The sequence below is a fragment of the Lactuca saligna genome, chromosome 4 (assembly GCF_052625555.1).
Source record: "Lactuca saligna cultivar CGN05327 chromosome 4, ASM5262555v1, whole genome shotgun sequence".
NCBI lineage: Eukaryota > Viridiplantae > Streptophyta > Magnoliopsida > Asterales > Asteraceae > Lactuca > Lactuca saligna.
Genome location: NC_136420.1, coordinates 88,050,175 through 88,073,781, shown reverse-complemented (window position 1 = coordinate 88,073,781; position 23,607 = coordinate 88,050,175). Strand labels below are relative to the sequence as shown.

Genomic DNA, 23,607 nt, shown 5'->3' with positions numbered 1-23,607 from the left:
CCGACAAGCGTCGATCCGACTTGGAGTTCCAAGTCGGGGACATGGTTCTCCTGAAGGTGTCACCTTGGAAGGGCATCATTCGATTCAGGAAGCGGGGCAAGTTAGGCCCGAGATTTATCGGACCATTCAGGGTTGTAGCCCGGGTGGGCAAGGTGGCGTATAGATTGGATCTGCCAATCGGACTCTGCCAGATCCACATCACTTTTCATGTCTCTCAGATGCGGAAGTGCTTAGTGGATGATTCAGCAGTGGTGCCGTTGGAGGATATTTAGGTTGATGACAGCCTGAATTACATTGAGCGCCCAGTCGCAATCCTCGACAGGAAGTCGAAGGATTTGAGGAACAAAAGGGTGGAGCTAGTGAAGGTGCAATGGCAGCACCACAAGGGTTCGGAGTGGACTTGGGATCCAGTGGAAGAAATGATGGAGGATTACCCCGAGCTGTTCCAGGATCGAGCAGCAGACTTCGAGGACGAAGTCTAAAATGAGTGGGGGAGATTTGTAGCACCTGGTTCCTGGTACGTAAATCTTATTTGAGTATTTGCCATTTTAAGCCTTGTACTCGACGAGTCATAGGTCCGACTCGCCGAGTAGGGACGGGACCCGGGACACATTTAAGTTGGCAACTCGGCGAGTCCATATCCTGGACTCGGCGAGTCACCGCTGTTGGATGAAACCCTAAGTTTTAGGGGTTTGCACCCTATTTAATCCCTCTTTCCGCCCCCATTCACCCTCAGAGCCCTACACCTCGTTCTAAGCCTTGTTTTTGTGGAATTGAAGCCATTTGGTGTGTCCTCTTGAAGTTTGGAGTGAGTAGGAAAGGAGATCAAGAAGAAGAAGAGGAGGTCAAGCACCCTTGAGCTACTTCAGAGTGTTCACTAAGGTATGGCTCGTTTTCCCCATGTTTTCATGCTTATGGCCCCATTAAAGTCCTTCTTGACCCATTTTCCAAGCTTGTGTATGTGGAGGGTTCATCTTAGGTTGATTATCCTCGAGATCTAGGTGGAATTGAGCTCTAGGAGCTTGGATCCACTGCCTTTATGGAACCATGTTGCTTATACACCCTAAATCTACTCTTTTGGTGCATTTTGAACCCTAAACCTCTCATTGAGGGATATTTACACGTAAAGTTGGAAACTTTACGTGTTATTCATGCTCTAGGAACCCAGATCTGTGAATGGCATGGACTGGAATCGAGCAACATCGCATATGTAGTGAGTGCATGGTAACGACTCGGCGAGTCGTTCATCTGACTCGGCGAGTCTGCTCGCGAGTCTCCGAGTTTATCTCCTTTTAGCTGTGTCGAGTTGTGTGGTGAGTCCAGGGTGGACTCGGTGAGTTGGAAGCCAAAACCCACCCATGATAGAACTCGGCGAGTCGATGCCCAGACTCGGCGAGTTCAAGGCAATCTCTTTAGATCAAGATCAGACTCGGCGAGTTGTTCATACAACTCGGCGAGTCGCAACATAAGTGTTCATCGGATGAAGATGAACTCGTCGAGTTGTTCATACAACTCGGCGAGTAGGATGAAGGACTTGAACATCAGTTTGGATGGAGAACTCGTCGATTCAACGCCTAACTCGACGAGTAGAAACATAACCCAGGTCAGGCGTTTGGACATGGACTCGACAAGTTGGAGAGCCAACTCGGCGATTCGGGTCAACTGGAAGTTGACTCTGACTTAGGGCATGATCAGGGGTAAAAGGGTCATTTTACCCAAAGGTCAGTTAATAGTGATTGATTGAGTATGTTGTGGGAATTACAGCCGGAGGATTTCCGGAGCAGCAGCAGCAGAAGATAGTCGATTCCCACACAGACCACCAGATCTTTCGAGGTAAGTTTCCTTTCAGTAGTAACGGGTCTAAGGCACCAAGGCCGGCGCGTATAGACGAGACATTAGTATTAAAGTGTGGGCCGAGCCCGTATCTCTTAGTTGAGTTGATTATGATACATGCCAATATGATAGAGTTGTCTATACTTATCGTCTGTGTGATACTTGTATGATTGGGTTGGCGGTTGAGTGTGGGCAAGGCCCGTATCTCTCTGAGAGTGGAGTGTGGGCTAGGCCCGTATCTCCCAGATAGCGAAGTGTGGGCAGGGCCCGTATCTTCACGAGTGTGGGCGTGGCTCGTATCTCCTAGTTGAATGTTGTTTGTTATATGATTGCATGGTATGAGGTATTATGGGGGAACTCACTAAGCTTTGTGCTTACGGTTTACAGTTGTGGTTTTAGGTACCTTTTCAGCTAAGGGAAAGGAGCTGACACGGTAGCAGCATATCACACATACGCTTTTGTTTTCTGCACTATAGATTTTCTGGGATGTACTCTGAATTCTTATTACAATGTCACCGGTTTTTCAGACATGGATTATTATCATGAATGTTTTGTAATGATGTTTTACGTTTTAACCTAAATTAAAAATGAAATTTTTAACCGGTAATTTTGGGGTGTTACAAGTACGCCTTTACTGGTTATGCAGTCTATCCGGGCCGCCCTTGGTATGCTATCCTAGATCGCAAAGCAGGTCCGCCTCAACCCAACCCCACATACACAATCAACACATAATATCATAAGCTAGCATATACAACAATCAGACCAATCTAAGAGATCACTAATCATAAAATGATCCTATTTACCAGGATACCGACCTAACATGTCACTAACATAACATCATTTTATATAATAGGATACCGACCTAACAGGTCACTAACATAGCATCATCCTAAATACTAGGATACCTACCTAACATGTCAGTAACATAACATCATCCTATATACTAGGATACCTACCTATCAAGTCACTAAGCATATCAACATGCAATAAACCCATATACAAATCCTTAAAGGGTTGGCATTGGTGCCTTCGACCCTGTTAGTATAGTGAGGACAACTCACCTCACAATGTTGATCGGAACTGAAATGTCAAACTCTCGAAATGCGGCTCCAAACACCAAAAACTACAACCACCATTGATCCCATTCCATAAATACCCAATTTACCAAAGTACCCTCAGAAGTCTAACTGGTCAACCCTTGGTCAAAGTCAAATTCAACGGTCAAGGTCAACAGTCCATGTTGACCCAACTCGTCGAGTGCAGTCTATAGACTCACCCAGTTCCTTTAGAACTCAACAAGTCGCGAATTCCCCATTCAACTCGCCGAGTTTCCAAACAACTCGTCGAGTCCATCTAGTGACCAAAATGTCGGGAAAGCGCTAACCAACTCGTCTAGTCATATTACTGACTCGCCGAGTCCATGCAGAAACCAAAAACAGGCAATCTTCATCCGACTCGTTGAGTTAACCATGCAATTCATCGAGTTCGTTCAGTCCTCTTCTTATTCAGACGTTTTTAAGCAAAACCAAGGCTCCAAATTGTAGATCTAGCTTCCTAGGGTATAGTTTCCACGTAAAGTTGCAAACTTTACGTGCATGTAAAGCTCAAAATTCCAAACCCAAACTAAGGAAGAGGTTTAAGCCAAAGAGAAGGGCCAAGGCTTGATAAATTCAATAACTTTATAACTATGAGGACTTAGAGGGGTCCAAATCTGAAGTTACAACTTCAGATCATGCTCAATACCATAAATGACCCACAAATATGCTAAAAATGGCCTTTAACCCTTGAATGAGGAGATCTAACACTAGAATGATCAAGGTAACAACTTGTTACCTTCAAATGGAAGCCAAGACAGAGTAGATACTGGATCTACAAGCTTTTCCTTGATCCAAGCTCTTGAGTCTTCAAGTTTCATTCACTAAAACCACCTTCCAAGCTTTTACACACACAAAATGAGGATTAATACATGATTAGGGTTTTCTGAGGTTGATGGGGACAATAAGAGAGGCAGAGGATGGCTAATGAGTCTTTAAATAATGTGCAAACCCTAAAAATTAGGGTTTTCATGCACAACCTCTACTCGTCGAGTTAGGGTCCCCCAACACGTCGAGTAGGTTCCATAAACCACGCGAACATATTCTGTCTCTACACAATGAGTTGGGGGCAACCAACTCGTTGAGTAGGTTCAAAATGAGTATTTAAACTTTAAAATTTATGCCTGTGAGTCGGGTGTTACAGATGTGATAAGAGATCATGGCTTCATCGAGTTGTACCTATTGCATAACAAGTTATATTAGTTCCAACCAGGCAACTAACCGAAAAATACAAGACCAACATCGATGTAGGCTAATCGATTTGGTTTTCGGTCCACTTGATTCCATTAAACCAGTTCTTGTTCTAAATCGTTTTAGTCTGGATGCTTACCCCTAGGCTAAACATGTAACTCGCAAAATCTACTTTAATATATATTTCTTGGTCACATGTCTTACTCTCATTTATTTTGTCACATGTTATTTTATAATTAAAATTTTTCTACATGTCATTTTATAGTGTTTTTTTTTTTTTCATTTTATTAAATTTCACATTGTATTAAAATATAATAATTATAATAAATATAATAATAAATGGATATTAATTTTATTAATGTAACTTTGCTTTTAATTTTAAAATTCCTTAGTTAAAACGTAATTATTTTTTCTATTTAAATTTAAAAGAGAAATCAGCACTTCAATTTCAATAATTTAATATTTTCTTATTTTCCTTATAAATTCATACTTATAAATGTCTACAACTTTATATATATATATATATATATATATATATATATATATATATATATATATATATATATATATATATATATATATATATATATATATATATATATTTTAAATAAATTTGTATACTAAATGAGTTTGATTACTAATTTTTGTATAAAAATCTACTTTCTATAAAAACTAATTTTTTTAGGTAGTATTACCTAAATATACATTTAAGCCTTATATATACCATTTATATACATGCCTTATTATGGTTCTTGTTCTTCTAATGAAAGAAAGTATTAGATTCTTTTATACGCCCCACTTCCCCGTTAGCTGTTTTATACCCTACTTTTCTTAGTTACCCTTCCAAAGTATCCAAAGTAAATAAAAAGTGTCACTTAAAAGCACCACTGCAAAGCATGTAAAAACCCTAACAAAAACTATTCCAAAAAACAAGCCTTTTCCCTTTCACATGAACCCCATATATTAAACACTCTCTCCCTTTCATCTCAAAACCAGCTAAACTTTCTTGTTCAAACCATTGTCGCAATGGCTAACAAAGTGATCGGTGCGCTTGTATGTCTTGTTATTATTGCATTGGATATAACTGCGGGCATTCTTGGGATCCGAGCGGAAGCAGCCCAAAACCAGGTTCGATTACTGTTTTCTCAATTGATAAATGTGTAAATGGGTTTGTATATATGATAAAGAAAGTGGATAGAATGTTCTTTTTTTTGTGTGTGTTTGTATTGATGGATAGGAGAAGCATTTGAGGTTGTGGTTGTTTGAGTGCAAAGAACCAAGCCATGAAGCTTATAGGCTAGGGTTGGCTGCCATTGTGCTCTTGATTGCAGCCCATGTGTTAGCCAACTTGCTAAGTGGGTGCGCCGTTTGTAGCCATGATGAAGTCCAAAAAGCTTCTCTTGGGAGGCAATTGTCATTGCTATCGCTGTTCTTTACATGGTACTGTTTTCTTCTCTTTTCTCCAAAAAGTAAGCTAAATGCGTCCAAATTAACATAGGGAAATGGCATCATTAAAGAGTGTGGTATGCAGTATGCACTTGGGTAACCCTCAAATAAAGTGTGAATTTTTGTAATGCATAAAAAGAAGATAAAAATAGTAATTGTAACGGTATTGTACATTCTAGTTAAAAAAAATAAAAATAAAAATAAAAAATCCTTTCAAGAACGAAAAAATGCCGAGCTCCGAATGTGTGATGAAGTCGTTTGTAATTTATTTTTATTTTTTATTTTGTCACATTCCATCATAAATCTTTACATTATTTAGATTTAAAAATCATTTAGGTAAAAAGAAACTTTAAACGTTGTTATTTAAATCATATCGACTTTGGAAAAGTGCTGTAAAATCATTCAAATCTGTCAGCATTTTACGTGGTTTTTTTATTTTCCAAAATACCCAATTAATATTAAAAAAAATAGGTTAAATGCATATACATGCAATGATGTTTTATATTTTTTGATAGAGTAAATTATTAAAATCGTCTTTATAATTTAATCAAAATTATACATTTAGTCTCTTTGTATTCAGATCGTCTCTATGATTTGATTTTATTGTATTTTTCGTTTCTACGATTTGATCAAAGTTTTATTTTGGTCCCCAATCTTATCTATGTTAGGGACGAAAATGTAACAAAATCAAACAACATGGACAATCTAATTGAAAAAAAAGTTTGGGACCAAACACCAAAATAATTTACTCTTAAATTTACTCTTTTTCATATTATATTCAACAACCTATTTTAGACAAAAGTATTTTACACCAGTTATGTTTATTTATGCAATGACCTTTTGTTTTTTTATCGATTTACAAAAATAATATTTTACTTGTTTGTCAACTTATGCAACTTAAATATGCAACTATATTTTATCGAATATTAGTTGCAAAATTTTCCGTATTTTGATACTAGAAAAACATGGTAACATATTAAATCCAAAACAGATTTTATTGCAAAATATAAATACAAGATGAAATATCATTATTAAAGTTATCGATATTAAAGTACAATAATTTATTAATTTTAGTGATGATTTTCAGATCAAATTAAAGATGATTTTCAGATCAAATTAAAGTGACTAATATTTTTAATAGATTGTGTGGAAAACTGATGTTTGGATATTGGATCAGGGTAATCCTGGCCGTTGGATTGGGGATGCTGGTGATCGGGACAAAAGCAAACAGCAAATCAAATGCTTCATGTGGACTTTCGCATCATCGTTTCCTTTCGATTGGAGGGATATTGTGTTTCGTTCATAGCCTCTTTTCTATCGCTTATTACGTTACTGCCACTGCTTCAATCCACTGAAAAGTCAAAAAAGATAGAAATTGCTTTTTGACTTTTAACCCCAAAATCATCCATCTTTGGCTCAGCTCAGTCCATGGGTCCCTTTTCATATTCCTGCGAGTGTTGTCTGATTTACACCTTTCTAGCTAGTTTCGAGTCTATTGGAAATTTCAGTCTTTGAAGGAGTATAAAACGTAATTAATTTGACATCATTCATAGTATGTTAAAATGTTTGCTATTTGATTTAGTTTGAATTTGGAAATTATTATGTATCATATTTAACGGTCTTAAATTCCATTTGTGAATCTTGAGTTCAAACTTGTAGTGAATCGCAATCCTCGTTGTGAAAATTTATAGAGAGGAGATGATAGAAAAATGTAAACATTTAATAATAAGCTTATGGCTACTAGAGAATGACCTATAAAATTATGAAAATGAGTTGTTACAAAATGAAACCAAATATAATGTTTGAATTTGTAAGAACAACCAACACCAAAATTTATTTTTTATATTATGGTTTAAAATTGTCCCTACACGACATTAAATATTCGCAAATTTCATAGTGATAAATAATATAACATCAAATTTAATCTTATACTAATCAGTAACCCTAAAATGCCTTATACTAACCATTAACCCTAAAATGCAAATTTGGTTATTGCTCTTCTTTACTTAAAATCATAAGCTCACTCCCAACTTAAAGACTACATTCTAGCAATTTTGGAAATTTTGTAATTTGAATAAAGTATATTGATTAAATGATGTCGATAACACTGTAATCGACCCCAAATCAAGATCTATATCGAGATCTTAGGATCCGATCATAAGATCTTACCCAATCCGATCATACCTTTTTATTTTGTATTCTGTAGTCAAGCGTTAAACTTCTAATTTCTACTTAAAAATCTTACTTATAGTTTAATAAATTTCTCAGTCCAACTTGAATTTAAGCATTCAGATGTCGTTTATTCAACTTGAAATTGAACATTATGTAACAAAGCATCACAACCTTGTACATTCATCTCGAATTAGGTAGAGCATTGTATCATACATGTCGATCCATTTGTGATACTGTTCATTTATACATGTGTACAACGATCTTGTTTCTTTTTCCACTTAAGATATTTGCTTCCTCATTTTTCCTTTTGCATCTACAAAAATTATATTACTAATTAAGAAATTAAAGTTGATTTCATCAATGTTTTAACTGTTAATCAATATCATATTGTAACAAGTGACCGTACAAAGATATATTGCAAATAAGTTTAAAAACTAGTTCATTTTTATAGGTTCTTCCTATATTTGATTTACGTTCACAACCCTTATATGAAGTAAGCTTATTTAAAAGTTTGAATATCCGAATTTGTATTTCCAAAATCATCTAAAAATCTGGTTTCTACGTTTTCGGGTAATTCTTGATGATGATCAAACAACATATCGCCCCACTTTCTATACTTTGACATGTCCTCGTTCAGTCCATCTCCAATCAGTATTCAACCATGAATTCCACAGGCCGAATGCTCCCACAAATTCAACACACCAATAAAACCACCTACACCTACAACACCATGATAAAAACTCATCTCTCAAATTCCAACACAAACCCACAAATGGCGTTGGAGCTTTATGTTAAAATGAAAAGAAATGGGATCAATTGTGATAATTATACATACCCATTTGTCCTGAAGGCGTGTAAGATGATATGCGGACTGTGGGAAGGCAGACAGGTTCATGGTGAAGTTATGAAAGTCGGGTTCTTTGATTCCGATGCGTTTGTGAGAAACGGGCTGATTGGAATGTATTGCAAGTGTCAGCAGATGAATTGTTCCAGGATTTTGTTTAATGGATTCCGTGGGAAAGATCTTGTGTCATGGAATCTAATGTTAGGCGGATATGTAGAGTGTCGTAATATGGTGGAAGCACAGAAGCTGTTCGATGAAATGCCTGAAAGAGATGTTGTTTCTTGGTCCGTTATGATTGATGGGTACGGCAAGGTTTGCAAAAATTACATATAAATGTCTCTGTCAAATCATAACACATATGAATGTACTTCTTGATTTCTTAATTTCTTAATCTGCCTCTTGTGTCTTTCTGTTCTTTTCAGAAATTAGGCCTCGTAACTCACGCACGTATACTGTTCGACCAAATGCATGAACGAGACTCAGTTTCATGGAACACCATGATTGATTCATACGCCAAAGTCGGCAACATGGTAGCAGCTCGAGAACTATTTAACCTAATGGATCACAAAACCCTAATTTCTTGGACCATTATGATCAATGGCTATTCACAACACCAAAATCCCAAAGAAGCATTAACCCTCTTCAATCTAATGCTTTCCCACAACATAAAACCCGATAAATTTTGCATCATAGGCTCTATATCAGCATGTGCCCAATTGGGCGCACTCGATTCAGGACGGTGGCTTCATACATACATCAAAAAGACGAAAATACCCCTTGATGTCGTGGTAAACACAACCCTCATCGACATGTATATGAAATGTGGTGGAATTGAAGAGGCACATGCGGTTTTCAATAGCATGTTGGAAAGAAACGTTATTACTTATAATGTTATGATTTCCGGACTTGGAATCAACAATTCCGGTGCCGAAGCTTTGAGATATTTTTATCAAATGGAGCAAGACGGAATGGAATTGGACGATTTGGTATACATGAGTGTTTTATCAGCATGTAGTCATGCGGGATTTGTGACGGAAGGAGTTGAAATCTTTAAAAGAATACGAAATCCGAAGGTCGAACACTACGGATGCTTAATCGATCTTCTTGTTCGAAAGGGCGAATTTGGAAAAGCATTAAATTTTATCGGATCGATGCCGATGGAACCGAATGTAGATTTGTGGGGTTCGGTTCTTTTAGGGTGTAGGGTATGGAAGAATGTTGGATTGGGTGAATTTGTGGTGGATCGGTTGAAAGAGATTAGTGGGGATGATCGTGGAGTTTATGTTCTTATGTCGAATATTTATGCGGATAGTGGAATGTGGGATGGTGTGGCGGCGATGAGAAGGATTGTGGCGGTGAAAGGGGTGGTGGAGGGTGGGAAGAGTGTGATTGAGGTGGTTGGTGGCGGTGTTGAGGAGTTTGTTTCGGGTAAAAATGGTGGGGTTTGTGGGGATGATATCGAAGAGGTTGTTTGTAGTTTATCTAAGATGTTGGATTTGGAATATGAGGGTTAAATAGAAGAATGTATTAAAGAGGTTATCAAAACATTTTTTTTTAATTTGATAATTAATTTTTAACACCCGTAAATTTTGATGTAAATCGAGTGTAATATGTATAAAGATTGATCTTAAGGCATAGACTTATGACTTTAAAATGTAGAGTTCTACAATTCTATGCTTCATGTTTTGTCATGGCAAGCAAGCTCCACCTAGACATGTCGAGCTGCTTGTGCACACTCCCGAAACCATTCTATTTTTACAATCAAGACCTTTGACTTTCTCTTATTCCTACATTAGTCTTTATATTGGTAATTCTTTCACATTGGCTTGATAAAAACGTACATTTATTTTAACAAATGCATATTCATATATACACATATTTTAGCAAGTAACTAGAAAATCTTAAAAAACCAACCGATTACAATAGGCACTGAAGCAAAATATTCCAAACTACATAGAATTTGAACTTAGAAGATTGATTTTCAACCATGAAAAATAATTTAAAACAATACTATAAAAATAGAATTTTATTTTTCTTTTCTTGAATAGAAGCAAAATGCTAGCGAAAATGCCCACCACTTCAAAACATCATTTTTATATCTAAAAAAACACTTAATTCCATCTATATCCACAACAAGACTTGACCTGAAAAAGAGAAACACACAATCTAATACCACTAAACTAAAAGTTTTTTTTTATATATAAATGAAAAAAAAAAAAAAAAAAACATCATATTTACATTGAAGACTCTTGTACTATTTTTCAATGTGAGACCTTCTTAACTTTCTCTTGTTCACATTGAGTCATTGGATTCTTGAATTTCGTCATTTCCCTCTCTTATCCAAACATCATTTTAGACTAACAGTACTTAAATAAATAAATAAATAAAACCCGACAAATCTATACTTTGGAAGATGAAATTTACATCATGCTTCATTCACCGGGTTCAAGACCCTCAACTTTCGCTTATTCACATTCAATCCCTACAGGCTACATCGTTGAATTCTTCCAACATTTTTTTTGATAATAACACTTTTTGTTTGTTTAAATTTTAAATAGAAGCAAACATCAAGCAAAATGCCATCTTCGTTTTTAAAATACATCAATTACATTGTACACCCTTTGTATTATTTACAGCATAAGAACCTCAAGTTTCTGTTATTCATATTTACTCCCTGTGTCCTTGAATTTGGTCATTTTCTTTTATCTTTTATCCAAACTAACACTTGACAACAAACAAAAGCAAACAAAAAAGGCATATTAAAAGTAATCTAAATCTAACATTAGAAGATAAAATTTACATTATACACCGAGTTGAAGACCTTCAACTTCCTCTTATTCACATTCAATCCCTACATTAAATCTCCCACATCAAAAATCACTTATTGCTTGTTCAAATAGAAGCAAAACCAAAAAGGAAATGCCCTCATCATCTTAAATACGATATCTACACTACACAACACACCCTTGTGATATTTACAACACAAAACCTCCAACTTTCTCTTCTTCACATTTAGCCCCTCTACTTCTCTCTTGATCAAAAACTAGGAGAATCACTCTCTTCATCCGAACTCGAATACCCCAATTGCCCATCTTTATTATACGGAAACAACTTATCACGTATATCCTTTGGCCCAAACGACCCTTCCATCGAAGTAGTCGCCGAATCCGACCGTTTTTTCTTCGCTTGGATAGCGGCCGTTTTCTTAATATCATTACAAACACTATCCAAAAGTAGCAAGAAATCACGCACAATAACAAACAACCTTAAACCTTCATCTTTCCTCGATGTCCCATGGAAATAATCACCCGTGCTCTTCACCACCGCCATTATCCTCTTCTCCTCTTCCAACAACCACCCGATCTCAGCCTCCGCCCGTTCCACAAACCCCGTGAGAAACACCTGAAACTCAGTATCTTCTTCCACATGTTTCATCTCATTATATAAAAAGTCTTTTGTTCTCCTTAACATGTGCCCTAACTTCAAAACCGTTGATGTGAGGGTATCCCCGTCAATTAGTGCGGCTTTTTTCACGTCCTCGAGCTCCTCACTTAGCTTGGAAACGACTTCGAAACCGAATTTTCGGTAATTTTCGGGCGGTTCTTTACTTGGTTGTGATTGTGAAGTGTCTTTGGATGAACTTTGGTTTGCCCGGGCTCTTCGGGCAGCTTTGGTTCCTTCTGACCGGATCATTTCTTGGACTACGAAGGATAGGAGTGTGGTTTTGCCGTCTGTTCCTTTGACATCGGAGAGTTTTAAAAGGTTGTCTAGTTTGAACGCCTCGGCCCCACCACGATACGTACCCACATTCATACGGTTGCCTGTTTTAAGAACCGCTTCTAGAAGTTTCAGGAAGAGTCGGCTGTTTGTTAGCACCGTGCAAGCTACCTGAAAAAATGAGTCGATGTTACGCCACCAAAAGTGTAAAATAGTCCATTCAAATAGAAAAAAAAAAAAAAAATTGTATCGGTCTCAGTCCAATGCATGTCAAACACAGTACAACCTGTTTTGTCTTGTAGTGGGAAGGGGAAGTTGTAACGATACCTCTAAAGTTGCGAAGGATTCTTTAACGGAAGAATATTCTTCGGGAAGGGAAGCCATAAACATCAAAGCTTCAAGACGTTTGAATGCAAAAGGGATATCAACTAATGCTTTAAGGAACTTTTCTGAAGGGCCAAGAAGAGCAACATCGCCATTATATGTCCTGAGTTTTAGTTCTTCATCTTGGGTAGGTGCCATTTTCAACAAAGTTGAGATGAATTCTACTGGAAGCTCGTTACCTACACAAAAAACACAACGTACTTTCATCATTTTACCAATTTAACCACTTAACTATTTTATATTATTATAATAATGATAATAATAATAATTTTTAGTTGTGTTTTTTTTTTTTTTTGCTCTTTTCCAAAACTTGGTAACAAAATGAACGAATGGTTTTATAAATGATTAAAAAAAAGTATAATGGTTTAATAAATCAGTATAGAATTTAGAATTACCTTCCCTAACAGCATCAGAGACTTCTTGAGTAGTAACATTCAATGCTTTTAATAGAATGGCAAGATTCTGTGCTTTCTTGGGCTCAATAATTTGAACCAATTTGGGTTGAGATTGTAGGTTTGCTGGGTTTTTTCCATTCTCATTCTTGTTTTGAACACTCGAGGCACCAAACAGACTTTCCATCATTTCTTCATTGAACCTATACGTTCAAAAATTACTGTGTTCAATATTGATGAAACGTGATTGCATGTTTTGCATAAGTTGTGGAAAATGTGACATAAATATGAATTTAACATTTTAACCCTTTAACTTATCTGAATAATTATACTTAAAGGTTAGAGACTTACTGGAATGATCCGGATTTAATATCGTGCCAAACCATGGCTCGATTAGGGTTAGCATTCACTTTATCCCAGAAAAACGGTTTTAATTTGGTTTTATTGGCATCTGAATCTTCACCATCATCATTTCCATCTTTGGGTATTGGAGCAGGTGGGGGTGGCTTTTTCTTTGGTGGATTAGGGACATTAGGAGGCTTTGGAGGTGGTGGAGGTGGTGTTGCTTTTGAGGCTAGAGGTGAAGGTGGTGGTGGCGGTGGTGGAGGTGTTGGAGGTGATTCAGGTGGTAGAGGAGTGGTTATTACAGGTGGAAGTGGGAATGATCCAACTTCTGATTCTTCATCTTCGGGAACTGAAGCATCATTGGTGGATACATCATGAGCCATGTCCTTTGTACTTTTGAGTTTCTTGGATTTCAGTGAAAAACCTGTAAAACAAAAGGTTAAATGCAATGTCATCCAAATAAATGTAAACCAAATTTCACAACTATAATAAGAAAATAAAATGAAAGTAAGATGCTATAAACAATTGAGTAATTACCACTAGCAAGATTCCTCCTCCCCTCCCCTCTTCCATCATTATTACCTCCCCTTCTCCGCTTTTTCAGTCTAAGAAAGCAAACCAAAAACAATGAGAAAATAGCAAATGCCGCCACTGTGGTTGAAGTTGCAGCAATTATCAGCAACTTCCGCTCCTTGCTATCATCTTCCGGCAACAAATCCGGCGGCCTTCTGGCTTTTTCCGGTGAAAAATTGGATGAAGGCTCTCGAAAAGGTTCACGTTCAGGTAATGGTTTAGGTTTTGGAAATGGTTTACGGGTTGGTGTTGGAGATGAGGCCCCACCAGGACTCGATGGGGCCCTACCTGGAGTTGGTGGGGCCCTTTCAGGAGGCAGTGGGGCCCCATCCCCATCGGGAGTCAGGGCCCCATCTCCATCCCCAGCTGGAGATGGGGCCATGTTAGGAGTAGGAGCACTGGGTCTGGGTGAAGATGGAGATGGAGCTGGCGATGGATCTGGTGGCCATGGTGGGCGGCGGCGCCTCCGCCGCCGCCGCCGTGGCGGTCTTTTCCGGCGACGGCCCTTTGGTTTGAGGATTCGAGCATTTGGTCTATGGAAAGATTGATTTAGTGTTGGAGGGTGGTTAAGAATGGCTTTATGTTGTATAAGAATTTTTCTTATTGATGTTGCATTAGAGTTTGTGATATAGTTTGTTGGGTTTGGTAAATTAAGGGTAAAATACTCGATAGCTTGTGTAATTTTTTTGAGCTGTTTTCTACAAAATAACGAAACTTGATCTTCCTGTAGAGACACAAGTGAAATGGGTTACACTACAATTTTCTTTTTTATTTAATTAAACTTTGCATCATAAAATAATGCATACTCTGCTCATAATTCCTGGACCATTCACTGCTGGCATTACCCTCTCTTAAATTGTCTCATTGAACAAGCAAGACAAAATGAAAGAAATATGGTTTTTTTCAACAATTTGTAGTGTTTGTAACGTATTGATATTCTATGATTCAGAATTTCTAATGCATAAAGTGTAATGAAAAAAAATCTTTGAAGAAGTTTGAATAATGAAACTAAGATTTGCTTGGCATCAATCGATAATGGAAGGAAACCTTGTCCTTCAAGTAACTAAAGCATTAAACATTTATTAAGGAAGTTAAAACGCAATAATGAACAAATGTATAAAATTTAAGAAGAGCAAAGAAGAATCATACCTTATTTTCGTCTATATCATGAGCCCTCCAATGGACTCCATGGCCAGAGGAAGATTTGTCTGGAAATCTGCGACCTTCACAAACACCTGCCACCAACACAACGAAAAGAGCTACAGTAATACCTAAATTTCTTGCGTCCATTGGATTCTTAATCTACTTTTCGGTTCCATAATTCTACCCTTCTCATTTCATCGAGATTGGTTGCATAAAATCACCCCATCTTTACCCTAAATCCCTGTAATCGAAGCTCTAATTCACCAAAATTTCAACGGAAACGACATTGTTTCAGCTGCAGTCTCCGATCGAAATCCTCCATTTCTCAACATAATTTGGTGGTTTTTTCGTGATGTTGGTTTCATAATGCAATCTTAGAAAATAACCCGCGAGTCCTTTTGCCTTCACCATATCATGATTCAGATTTCAGAGATTCACAAATCTACAGGAGATCTCTTCGTCAATTTAGAATCGGAAGGCAGTACAGATACAACACCTGGGAAAACACTCGGACGTACGAAATTGCAAATAAAATCGATCTATAAAGCCCTAACAAGCACGGAAAAATAAATTTGTTTTACAAATTCCAAAAGGAACTGATTGCAAACAGTTCAATGCTTAAGCAAAGAGTCCACAGAAATTAAAAATCAGAATGTACGTAAAATTTTGATAAAATCATTGCCATGATAAGATTCGAAACGAAACGCAGAAACACTCGTTTTTGGTGTTTGTTAGAATTTTTTGCTGTTGGGGAAACTTTTTGGGGGTGGAAGGGACGTGGCATATAGCAAAGAGGCTTGATAATTGAATCAGCAGATGTTCGCGCCTACAACTTGTAGAGTAGTTAATGTTCTGTTTTTTTTGGATGAAATATATAAAATTATCATATTTAGTCCCTAACTATTTTTATTGGCAAAGATGGTCTATATGGTTTCAATTACTTGCTTAGTTAGTCTTATGACTTCATTTTGTTATAAATTTGATATGAAATAACTATTTTACACTTAGTTTCCGAGTAGGGTCGGTCCTTAGGATTCAAATGCATATGACAAGTAAGAAAAAAAGACTCTTAGGTTTTAACCTGTAACGAATTTAATTACATAAACTATTTTTTTAACAGCTAACCGACTATCTGTAAGGATCTCTTAACATTCTTGATAGCAAATTGGTAATCAACATTCAGTTACAAACTACATGCTGATAAATGATAATAGACAATTAGACATTCAATTACAACTCACTCATTTTATTAAAAAAAAATTATCATATTGTCTAAGTTTCAACAGATTACAAACCGATCAATTAATGATATTGATCATTTAATCAATTAATGACATAGACATTCGTAATAGATTACAAACTAATTAATTAGTGGCGTTATTAATTAATCAATTAATGACATAGATATTCAATTACAAATTGTTCGGAGTTGAAGATTTCAATGACATTTATTAATTAATATTACTTACCTGACTAGCACTTAGGAAAATAGCAGAATAATAGGTTCAAGAGTACCCTCGCTAGTCGATTATGTCGTTGAAGGCTGAAGCATCGATGATCGATCTTTTCTGTTGCGTTTGATCAATGTTTTCTTCTTCTCGCGTGTAGACCGTGGAGTCCTTAACAGGTTGGAATGGATTATCTTTGTTTTGAGCTGAAATTGCTTAATTGAGTATGATAAAAACAGAATAATTGGCCCCCTGAAAATTTTGGGCCCTATGCACAAGCCCTTCTTGCTAACCCTATCACCGGCCATGTTCCCGAGTTTTATAAAAATTACAGATTCTGTAACACCCCAATTTCTTTTCTCCAAAACTTTTTCAATGTTATGGTTATAAAAACATTCGGGTATTAACTCATATTTAATAAAAATTGGTCCCACAAACATTTACAATTAAAACTTTGGGTGCTACCATTACGCAAATATGAATTACATTAATATCATTAATAAAGAACTTGACAAGCTCCACTACATTCTCTATTTTTTAACTTCTAAATTCCATCTATCATCTTTACTCCTTAAGTACAACCTGGGACACATGACATTAAAAAGAGATACGTAAGACAATAATGTCTTGTGAGATACTCGGGTTTGTGACCCAAAACATTTATCACGTTTTTATCAAAACCATTTCATTATGCAAACATATTTCAAATAGACATTTTCCACATTTCATTCCATATCAAAATATTTCATTATACATAACATAATTCAAGAGACATTTCTTTTCTCATTTCATTCCCTTCTTTCATTAAGGGTTAATTCCGGTATCGAACTGGTGCCATTTTTATACTTAGGGCCTAGGAATATCCCCAATTCTATACCAAGGTTGAAAGAACAAAACCAATCCACCAAGACATCATTTTCTTAGGCAATGTATGTTACAAAGGGGTAGCGTCACCCCGATAGATTCCTTTATATCCCGTTACGGGATATCATGGCTCGAGCAATATATTTTTTTCATTACTTTCCATACTTTACACATTCTATACATTATTATCATTTCTTTCGATGCTTTACACATTTCATATGTTATTATTATTTCTTTACATGCTTTATACATTTCATACATTAGTATCAAAATAATCATTTAAAACATAAAGCATTTATATATTCAAAACATTTCATACACGTTATCAAAACATCCTTTCTTTTAAAATATTATTTTCTTTCAAAACATTCTTGATTTCAAGACATTCTTTCACAACATTCACTTCAAAAGTATTTAACATTTTCATTTCAAAACGTTTCATATATCAAAGCATTGGTATGTCATCATTATAAAATTCATTTAGTCATGTATCCCAAAGTGGGAAAATTCTAAAACATATTCACCTTAATCACAAGAAGGTTAACTAGTCCTCTTCTAGTTCCTTTCCTTAGAGAAACACTCTTTAAACACTACTTATACAATATATGAACATAAGTCATTAAAATGACCAAAATACCCCTCATAGATTCCATTACTAAATTTTATTGTTTCAAACTATTTTTCATGTAAAAATATGAATGTAGGGGAAAACTGTGCGTAAATTTGAGCCCGTATGCAAAATTTATGAAGAAAATAAATAAATTCTCTAATAGAGACTTCCACGGCCGTGGATATTAAGGCATAAAAACCCACTAGCCATGCTTTCATGTCTGCACACTCATACAATTTGTTTTTTTTTTTCCAAAATAACACTCTACTTTGCATTGTTCTTGAAAACCCTTTTCTAAATCACTTTGTACCAGTTGTTTAGGTTCTTAGGCATGATTAGCAGGTGTTTTATCATCCAAAACACCCTACTTAATTCATTAAGTGTTCATTGGAACCTTTAAGAACATTATGATCTTCAAGTTGTAAAAGAAAGGTTAACTACTCTATCTTACAAATGAACATTTTGAAACTCGCATAGTTTGTTTCCAATTTGTTGAACACTCATATTGTAATGACCCGTCTCTGGTATGTGGTTTTTAGTATTTATTTTTGAAGTTCGTAGAGGAACTCGGCGAGTCTATGTCCCGACTCGTCGAGTAGGGTCGCGTTGTTGATCAGCGTATAGATCGGCAACTCGGCGAGTCCATATTCGGGACTCGGTTGATCAGCGTATAGATCGGCGACTCGGCGAGTCCATATTCGAGACTCGGCGAGTCGGCCTGCCAGGTTGAAACCCTAAATCTCCGGGTTTTCTCAATATTTAATCCACCTTATAGCCCCCATTCTCGCCTCCTTCACCCTCAGAACGCTGTGAGAAAACCCTAATCCATCCTTGAGTGAACTAAGTGTTCTTATGTTGATTTGTGAAGGCTTGAAGAAGGAGAAGAAGAAAGGAGCAAGGAGAAGAGGAGTAGTGCAAAGATCCAAGGGCAAATCAGAGTTCTTTGAGGTATTCTTCGGATTCCTTCTTGTTTTATGCTTTAAACCTCCATTAGGACTCTTCTAGATCTAGTTGATGCTTTTCCCAAGCCTTATGATTGTATGGATGCCCTAATAAGTCGAGATATCCTTAGATCTATTCATTTAGAAGTTTTAGAGCCCAGATCTATTGCCTTTATGAAGATACTTTGCATGGAAACCCTAGATCTAGCCTTTATTATGCTTTTTTGAGCCATTTTATCTTCATGAATGCATATGGGCACGTAAAGATAGAATCTTTACGTGCTAATCGAGTTAAGGGAGTCCAGATCTATAAGTTTTATGCACTGGATTCAAGCAGAATCAAGTTTTGAGTTGCTGCATGCAAGCGACTCGGCGAGTCGAGCCGCGAGTCCCCGATTTTTCCCTTTTTGAGTGATGCCGAGTGGGACCAGTGAGTGATGGAGTGGACTCAGCGAGTTGTGGTTAGACTCAGTAATGGAGGGACTCGGCGAGTTGTTCATACAACTCGGCGAGTCCAAGGCAATCTTCTTAGCTCGAAGAACAACTCGTCGAGTTGTTCATACGGCTCGGCGAGTCTGATGCAGATTGCCTAAAGTTTTAGATTCGAAAGGGAACTCGTCGAGTTGATGCCATACTCGACAAGTAGCAGCGAGTAGGGTTGAGAAATGAGAGTAGGGACTCGTCAAGTTGGTGACCCAACTCGGCGAGTCAGGTCAACTGTAAAGTTGACTTTGACCAGGAGAGTTGACTTTAGCCAGGGGTAAAGGAGTCATTTACCCCAACACAGTTATTAATAATTTGATTGAGTGTAATTGTTGATTTGTAGCCGGGGAGATACCGGAGCAGCAACAGATAGTTACCGGAGCCACACACTCAGCAGCCAGATCACGAGGTGAGTTTCCTTTCAGTAGGAACGGGTCTAAGGCCACAATGTCGGCCCGTTTAGCTAGCAGTAGTATCCGGATTTCGGTTCGATGCAGATTCTAGTATGTTTGATGCCTTCGTGGTTCAGACAGTATTTTGTGTTATGTGTTCCGGGTTACATCCCGATGTAGTATGCTATCTATGTACTCATGTTAGTTGATATGCTATTGTGATGCTATGTTCAGTATGTTCTGGAATTCTGTCCGATGCAGTCAGTTCCGGACTTCGGTCTGATGCAGTAGTTCCGGACTTTGGTCCGATGCAGGAGGCAAGGCCTCAGTAGTTCCGGATCCCGATCCGATGCAGAGGGCAAGGCCCTGGTTAGTTCCGGACTTTGGTCCGATGCAGTGGGCAAGGCCCGGTATGTGATTATATGTATTATATGGTATGTGGTAGTTTGGGGGAGCTCACTAAGCTTCGTGCTTACAGTTTCAGTTTTGGTTTCAGGTACTTCCGCAAGCAAAGGGAAGAGCTCGGGTTGATGGCATCGCACACACACACCACAGCTTCAGTTGTCCTGGGAGTTGTTTTGATTCTCATAGATGTGACTGATATATTCTTGATTCAGTTTACTCATAACACTTTACTTTTGTTTGTGAGATTTTGACGTACGAGTTTACCTTATGATTTTATTATGATGTTTTAGTAATTATTCAACAAAAATTTTTGGGTCGTTTTTTTGGGATGTTACACATATGAAAGTTTCAAGCATATGAAACCACCATTAATCTCATTATAAGTATATAAACTAACTATGGAATCCTCAATTTCATTCCATGTTTCCCAAATTGCCCTTTAGGCCAAAACAATCACTAGAGCTAAAACTTTACTAGTATGCTTTCATGTTTATGTTCAAATATCATTTCTAGCATGTCAAATCATATCTATGAATTTCATTCACCTCTTAGATGTCAATTATGATTAGTTATTCATAGATTTCCCAAAATGCCTTTATGGTTAATACTCCATAAATTCATTTTAAGCTCATTTAAGTCTTCATGTTTTTGCATTCAAATCATATTATTAGAATCAAATCATGTTTATGAGCATCATATACTCATAAAAGCTCACATACCAAGGATTCGATTGTTTTCATCACAATTTCCCCTAAAACCATCAAAACCAATGTTTATATTTGATTCTACCATCATGGATGAATTTGAGCATTCCAATTAGATTCATTGTCATCAAATATCATCTAGGTCATAGAATACAATCCAATTTCATCATCAATTGAAATATCCCCAAATTATGAACTCGAAAATAGAGCTAGGGGAAGTATTTATACCTTCTTAGCCTTTAATTGCTTCCCTTTTTTCGTGGATGCTTCAAAACTTGCTTAATCCCAACCCTATATGGAAAGAAGATGAAGAATCGCCATTAGAAGGGTCTCATATATGCAAAACATGTACTAGAGAGGAATGAGGGGAGTGTGTACATCTTATTTCCTCTCTATTTCACATTAGGTCCTTATAGTCCATGTATTTTGCCAATTTTTACCATTATTTCATTTATTTTCACATTAATCTAAAGATTAATGGTGGGCGTCGAGACTACCAAATAAAAAAAAACATTATATACGACGACATACAAAAATGAATTGTAGTAGCAGTAATAGGGATCGAATCCACAGGGATTGGTTCGAATCAAATCTATACATTCAGTTTCTACGAAAAAAAATATAAAATGATATGGGGGTTTTCAAAACATTAAATGCGATAAAAACTATTTCACGAAAATAACAAAAATGGAAAAAAAATACAAAACAAAATCTATAAAATAAAACATTCCAATACCGGGATAAATCACAAGTTCAATTGGTTGACTAATCATCATAATTTTGTGGTGTAATGGGTTTAATGGATAGTAATTTGGCTATAGCAATCTAAGAAGCTTGAGATCACCTAGACTTTTCTTAGTTAATATAATGGTTAGAGAAGCTCATAACACATTTTCTTAGTTAAAGTCACAATTTCCATAAAGAATGTAATTAATGAAAATTAATTAGCATTAAGATTTAAAAGTCACCAAATCCAAGAGGAGTCAAAATTCTTTCACTACCATGTTGGAGAAAATACTTTCATGATTGTGTGAAAAAAAAAAAATCACAAAAACCATCTGTTGCTTGTTAATTTGAAGATCTATTACGTAATCAAGAAATTAACCAACTAATTAAATATTCACATATCTAAACTCATGATTAAAGACATATGAACATAAATAGATGTTTTACTAGAAAATATTTTCATAGCATACCATCAAAACCACACAAAACTATTCCTAATCAATTAACTGTTCTATAGATTCACCCAATATTTAAAATAAAAACTAACTACACAAAATAATAATAACAATAAAAATGATAGAAATTATACCAATACCTATTACAAAACGAGGATGATAAAGCTTCTTGAAATCGTCACTTCTTATTGCTCCAAAAACTTCATCCATAATCCAAGTATTAATACAAAAATTAACATAATCTAATTACAAAGATAAATGACTCATTAGCAAATTATGATTGTGAAATCATAAATGCAATGTTCCAAAAATAAGAAAAATAAAGGAGGAGTTAACACAGAAGAGAGAGTGAACTCTCCACTTGCACCATATCCTCCTCCCTACTGCCGGCGAATTGAAAATGTGATGCAATTTCTTTCTTTCTACTTGCTGCGTTTTTTCCCTACCCCACATAAGAAAAATGGGCGAATTAAATTGTAATGGGCTACTAAATAAATCACCAAAGTGGACTCACATTGTGATCATGTCGTAACTTTTCTTTCCGGCCCAAATAAAATATGATGATGCCTGTATTTTGGGTTGCATATTGGACTTCATGTATTGGGCTTTTTGATGTTGGCAGTTTTGTGTCCTGATTTTCACAAGGACAAAAACTATATCAAAACTAGTCTGAATCCATTTCTTTTTGGCGAGGTCGAATATTGATTAGTTATGAAGACTCCTGTAAATTTTCAGCTCAATCGGACATCGTTTGCCCCTCCGTCTGATTGTTGAACAAAGACGCTCATATAGGATCACATCTTATCTCCAATCATAATAAACTGATGTTTGGAATCAATATTCTCATCTGTTTGGAACCAATCCTCACTATTTACAACTTCAGTCCTCCAAATTCTAGTTTTTGTTCGGTTTTGGCCCTTTTCTTCAAGAATGTTCTTTTTAGCTATAAAATATAATTTAACTCAATAAGTACCTAATATCTTTGCATTTAACCAAATTATAGCTTAACTATATATATATATATATATATATATATATATATATATATATATATATATATATATATATATATATATGGCACTCTCAATGCACCATATTGGAAGCGTAATGCGCCATGTGAGAGGAGGATGTGTTATCCTTGGAGATGTTGCCTCATTCCTTGCACAAGATGTGTCATCATCTTGCTTGATGTACCATCTTGGTTCAAGGTGCGCCATTTGGTTCCTTGATGAGCCATGGTATCTCTAATGTTTCACTTAAGGAATACACTATGATGCGCCAAAATGATGGTAGATGCACCACTAGTGTTCATGATGTGCCACTTGTGCATCATAATACTCCAATATGGCTCATGGTGATCCATCATGTGTGTTGCTAATGTTCATGCAATACATATCAAGGATGAATGTTTTAGAAGCTATTGTATGTTGGATTGTGGTTGGTTG

General features: G+C 36.4%; 4 protein-coding genes across 4 annotated transcripts; 2 read left to right on the top strand and 2 right to left on the bottom strand.

The window, feature by feature from the left end:
• Nucleotides 1–4,993: 4,993 nt before the first annotated feature.
• Nucleotides 4,994–7,216, top strand: LOC145042339 (GPI inositol-deacylase C, putative (DUF1218)). The gene is made up of 3 exons (XM_078990732.1): nt 4,994–5,246; nt 5,356–5,558; nt 6,742–7,216. The coding sequence occupies exons 1-3, from the start codon at nt 5,145–5,147 to the stop codon at nt 6,917–6,919; spliced, it is 483 nt and encodes a 160-aa protein (XP_078846858.1). The 5' UTR covers nt 4,994–5,144; the 3' UTR covers nt 6,920–7,216.
• A 998-nt stretch (nt 7,217–8,214) lies between these two features.
• LOC145042338 (pentatricopeptide repeat-containing protein At4g38010-like) lies at nt 8,215–10,234 on the top strand. The gene is made up of 2 exons (XM_078990731.1): nt 8,215–8,892; nt 9,003–10,234. Exons 1-2 carry the CDS (start codon nt 8,398–8,400, stop codon nt 10,092–10,094), a joined length of 1,587 nt encoding a protein of 528 aa, XP_078846857.1. The 5' UTR covers nt 8,215–8,397; the 3' UTR covers nt 10,095–10,234.
• Nucleotides 10,235–11,392: 1,158 nt separating this feature from the next.
• Nucleotides 11,393–13,837, bottom strand: LOC145038671 (formin-like protein 5). The gene is made up of 4 exons (XM_078986953.1): nt 13,425–13,837; nt 13,077–13,276; nt 12,625–12,860; nt 11,393–12,468 (listed from the first exon to the last, which is right to left on the bottom strand). Exons 1-4 carry the CDS (start codon nt 13,799–13,801, stop codon nt 11,617–11,619), a joined length of 1,665 nt encoding a protein of 554 aa, XP_078843079.1. The 5' UTR covers nt 13,802–13,837; the 3' UTR covers nt 11,393–11,616.
• Nucleotides 13,831–15,846, bottom strand: LOC145039864 (uncharacterized). The gene is made up of 3 exons (XM_078987869.1): nt 15,141–15,846; nt 13,942–14,715; nt 13,831–13,842 (listed from the first exon to the last, which is right to left on the bottom strand). The coding sequence occupies exons 1-3, from the start codon at nt 15,279–15,281 to the stop codon at nt 13,831–13,833; spliced, it is 927 nt and encodes a 308-aa protein (XP_078843995.1). The 5' UTR covers nt 15,282–15,846.
• Nucleotides 15,847–23,607: the final 7,761 nt, after the last annotated feature.

Coding starts and splice junctions, on each gene's coding strand:
- LOC145042339 (XM_078990732.1), top strand. CDS start 5,145: ATGGCTAACAAAGTGATCGGTGCGCTTGTATGTCTTGTTATTATTGCA. Junction 5,247..5,355: donor CGGAAGCAGCCCAAAACCAG/GTTCGATTACTG, acceptor ATTGATGGATAG/GAGAAGCATTTGAGGTTGTG. Junction 5,559..6,741: donor CTATCGCTGTTCTTTACATG/GTACTGTTTTCT, acceptor ATATTGGATCAG/GGTAATCCTGGCCGTTGGAT.
- LOC145042338 (XM_078990731.1), top strand. CDS start 8,398: ATGAATTCCACAGGCCGAATGCTCCCACAAATTCAACACACCAATAAA. Junction 8,893..9,002: donor TGATTGATGGGTACGGCAAG/GTTTGCAAAAAT, acceptor TGTTCTTTTCAG/AAATTAGGCCTCGTAACTCA.
- LOC145038671 (XM_078986953.1), bottom strand. CDS start 13,801: ATGGCTCATGATGTATCCACCAATGATGCTTCAGTTCCCGAAGATGAA. Junction 12,861..13,076: donor CTCTGATGCTGTTAGGGAAG/GTAATTCTAAAT, acceptor TTTTTTGTGTAG/GTAACGAGCTTCCAGTAGAA. Junction 12,469..12,624: donor AATCCTTCGCAACTTTAGAG/GTATCGTTACAA, acceptor TCATTTTTTCAG/GTAGCTTGCACGGTGCTAAC.
- LOC145039864 (XM_078987869.1), bottom strand. CDS start 15,281: ATGGACGCAAGAAATTTAGGTATTACTGTAGCTCTTTTCGTTGTGTTG. Junction 14,716..15,140: donor ATGATATAGACGAAAATAAG/GTATGATTCTTC, acceptor GTGTCTCTACAG/GAAGATCAAGTTTCGTTATT.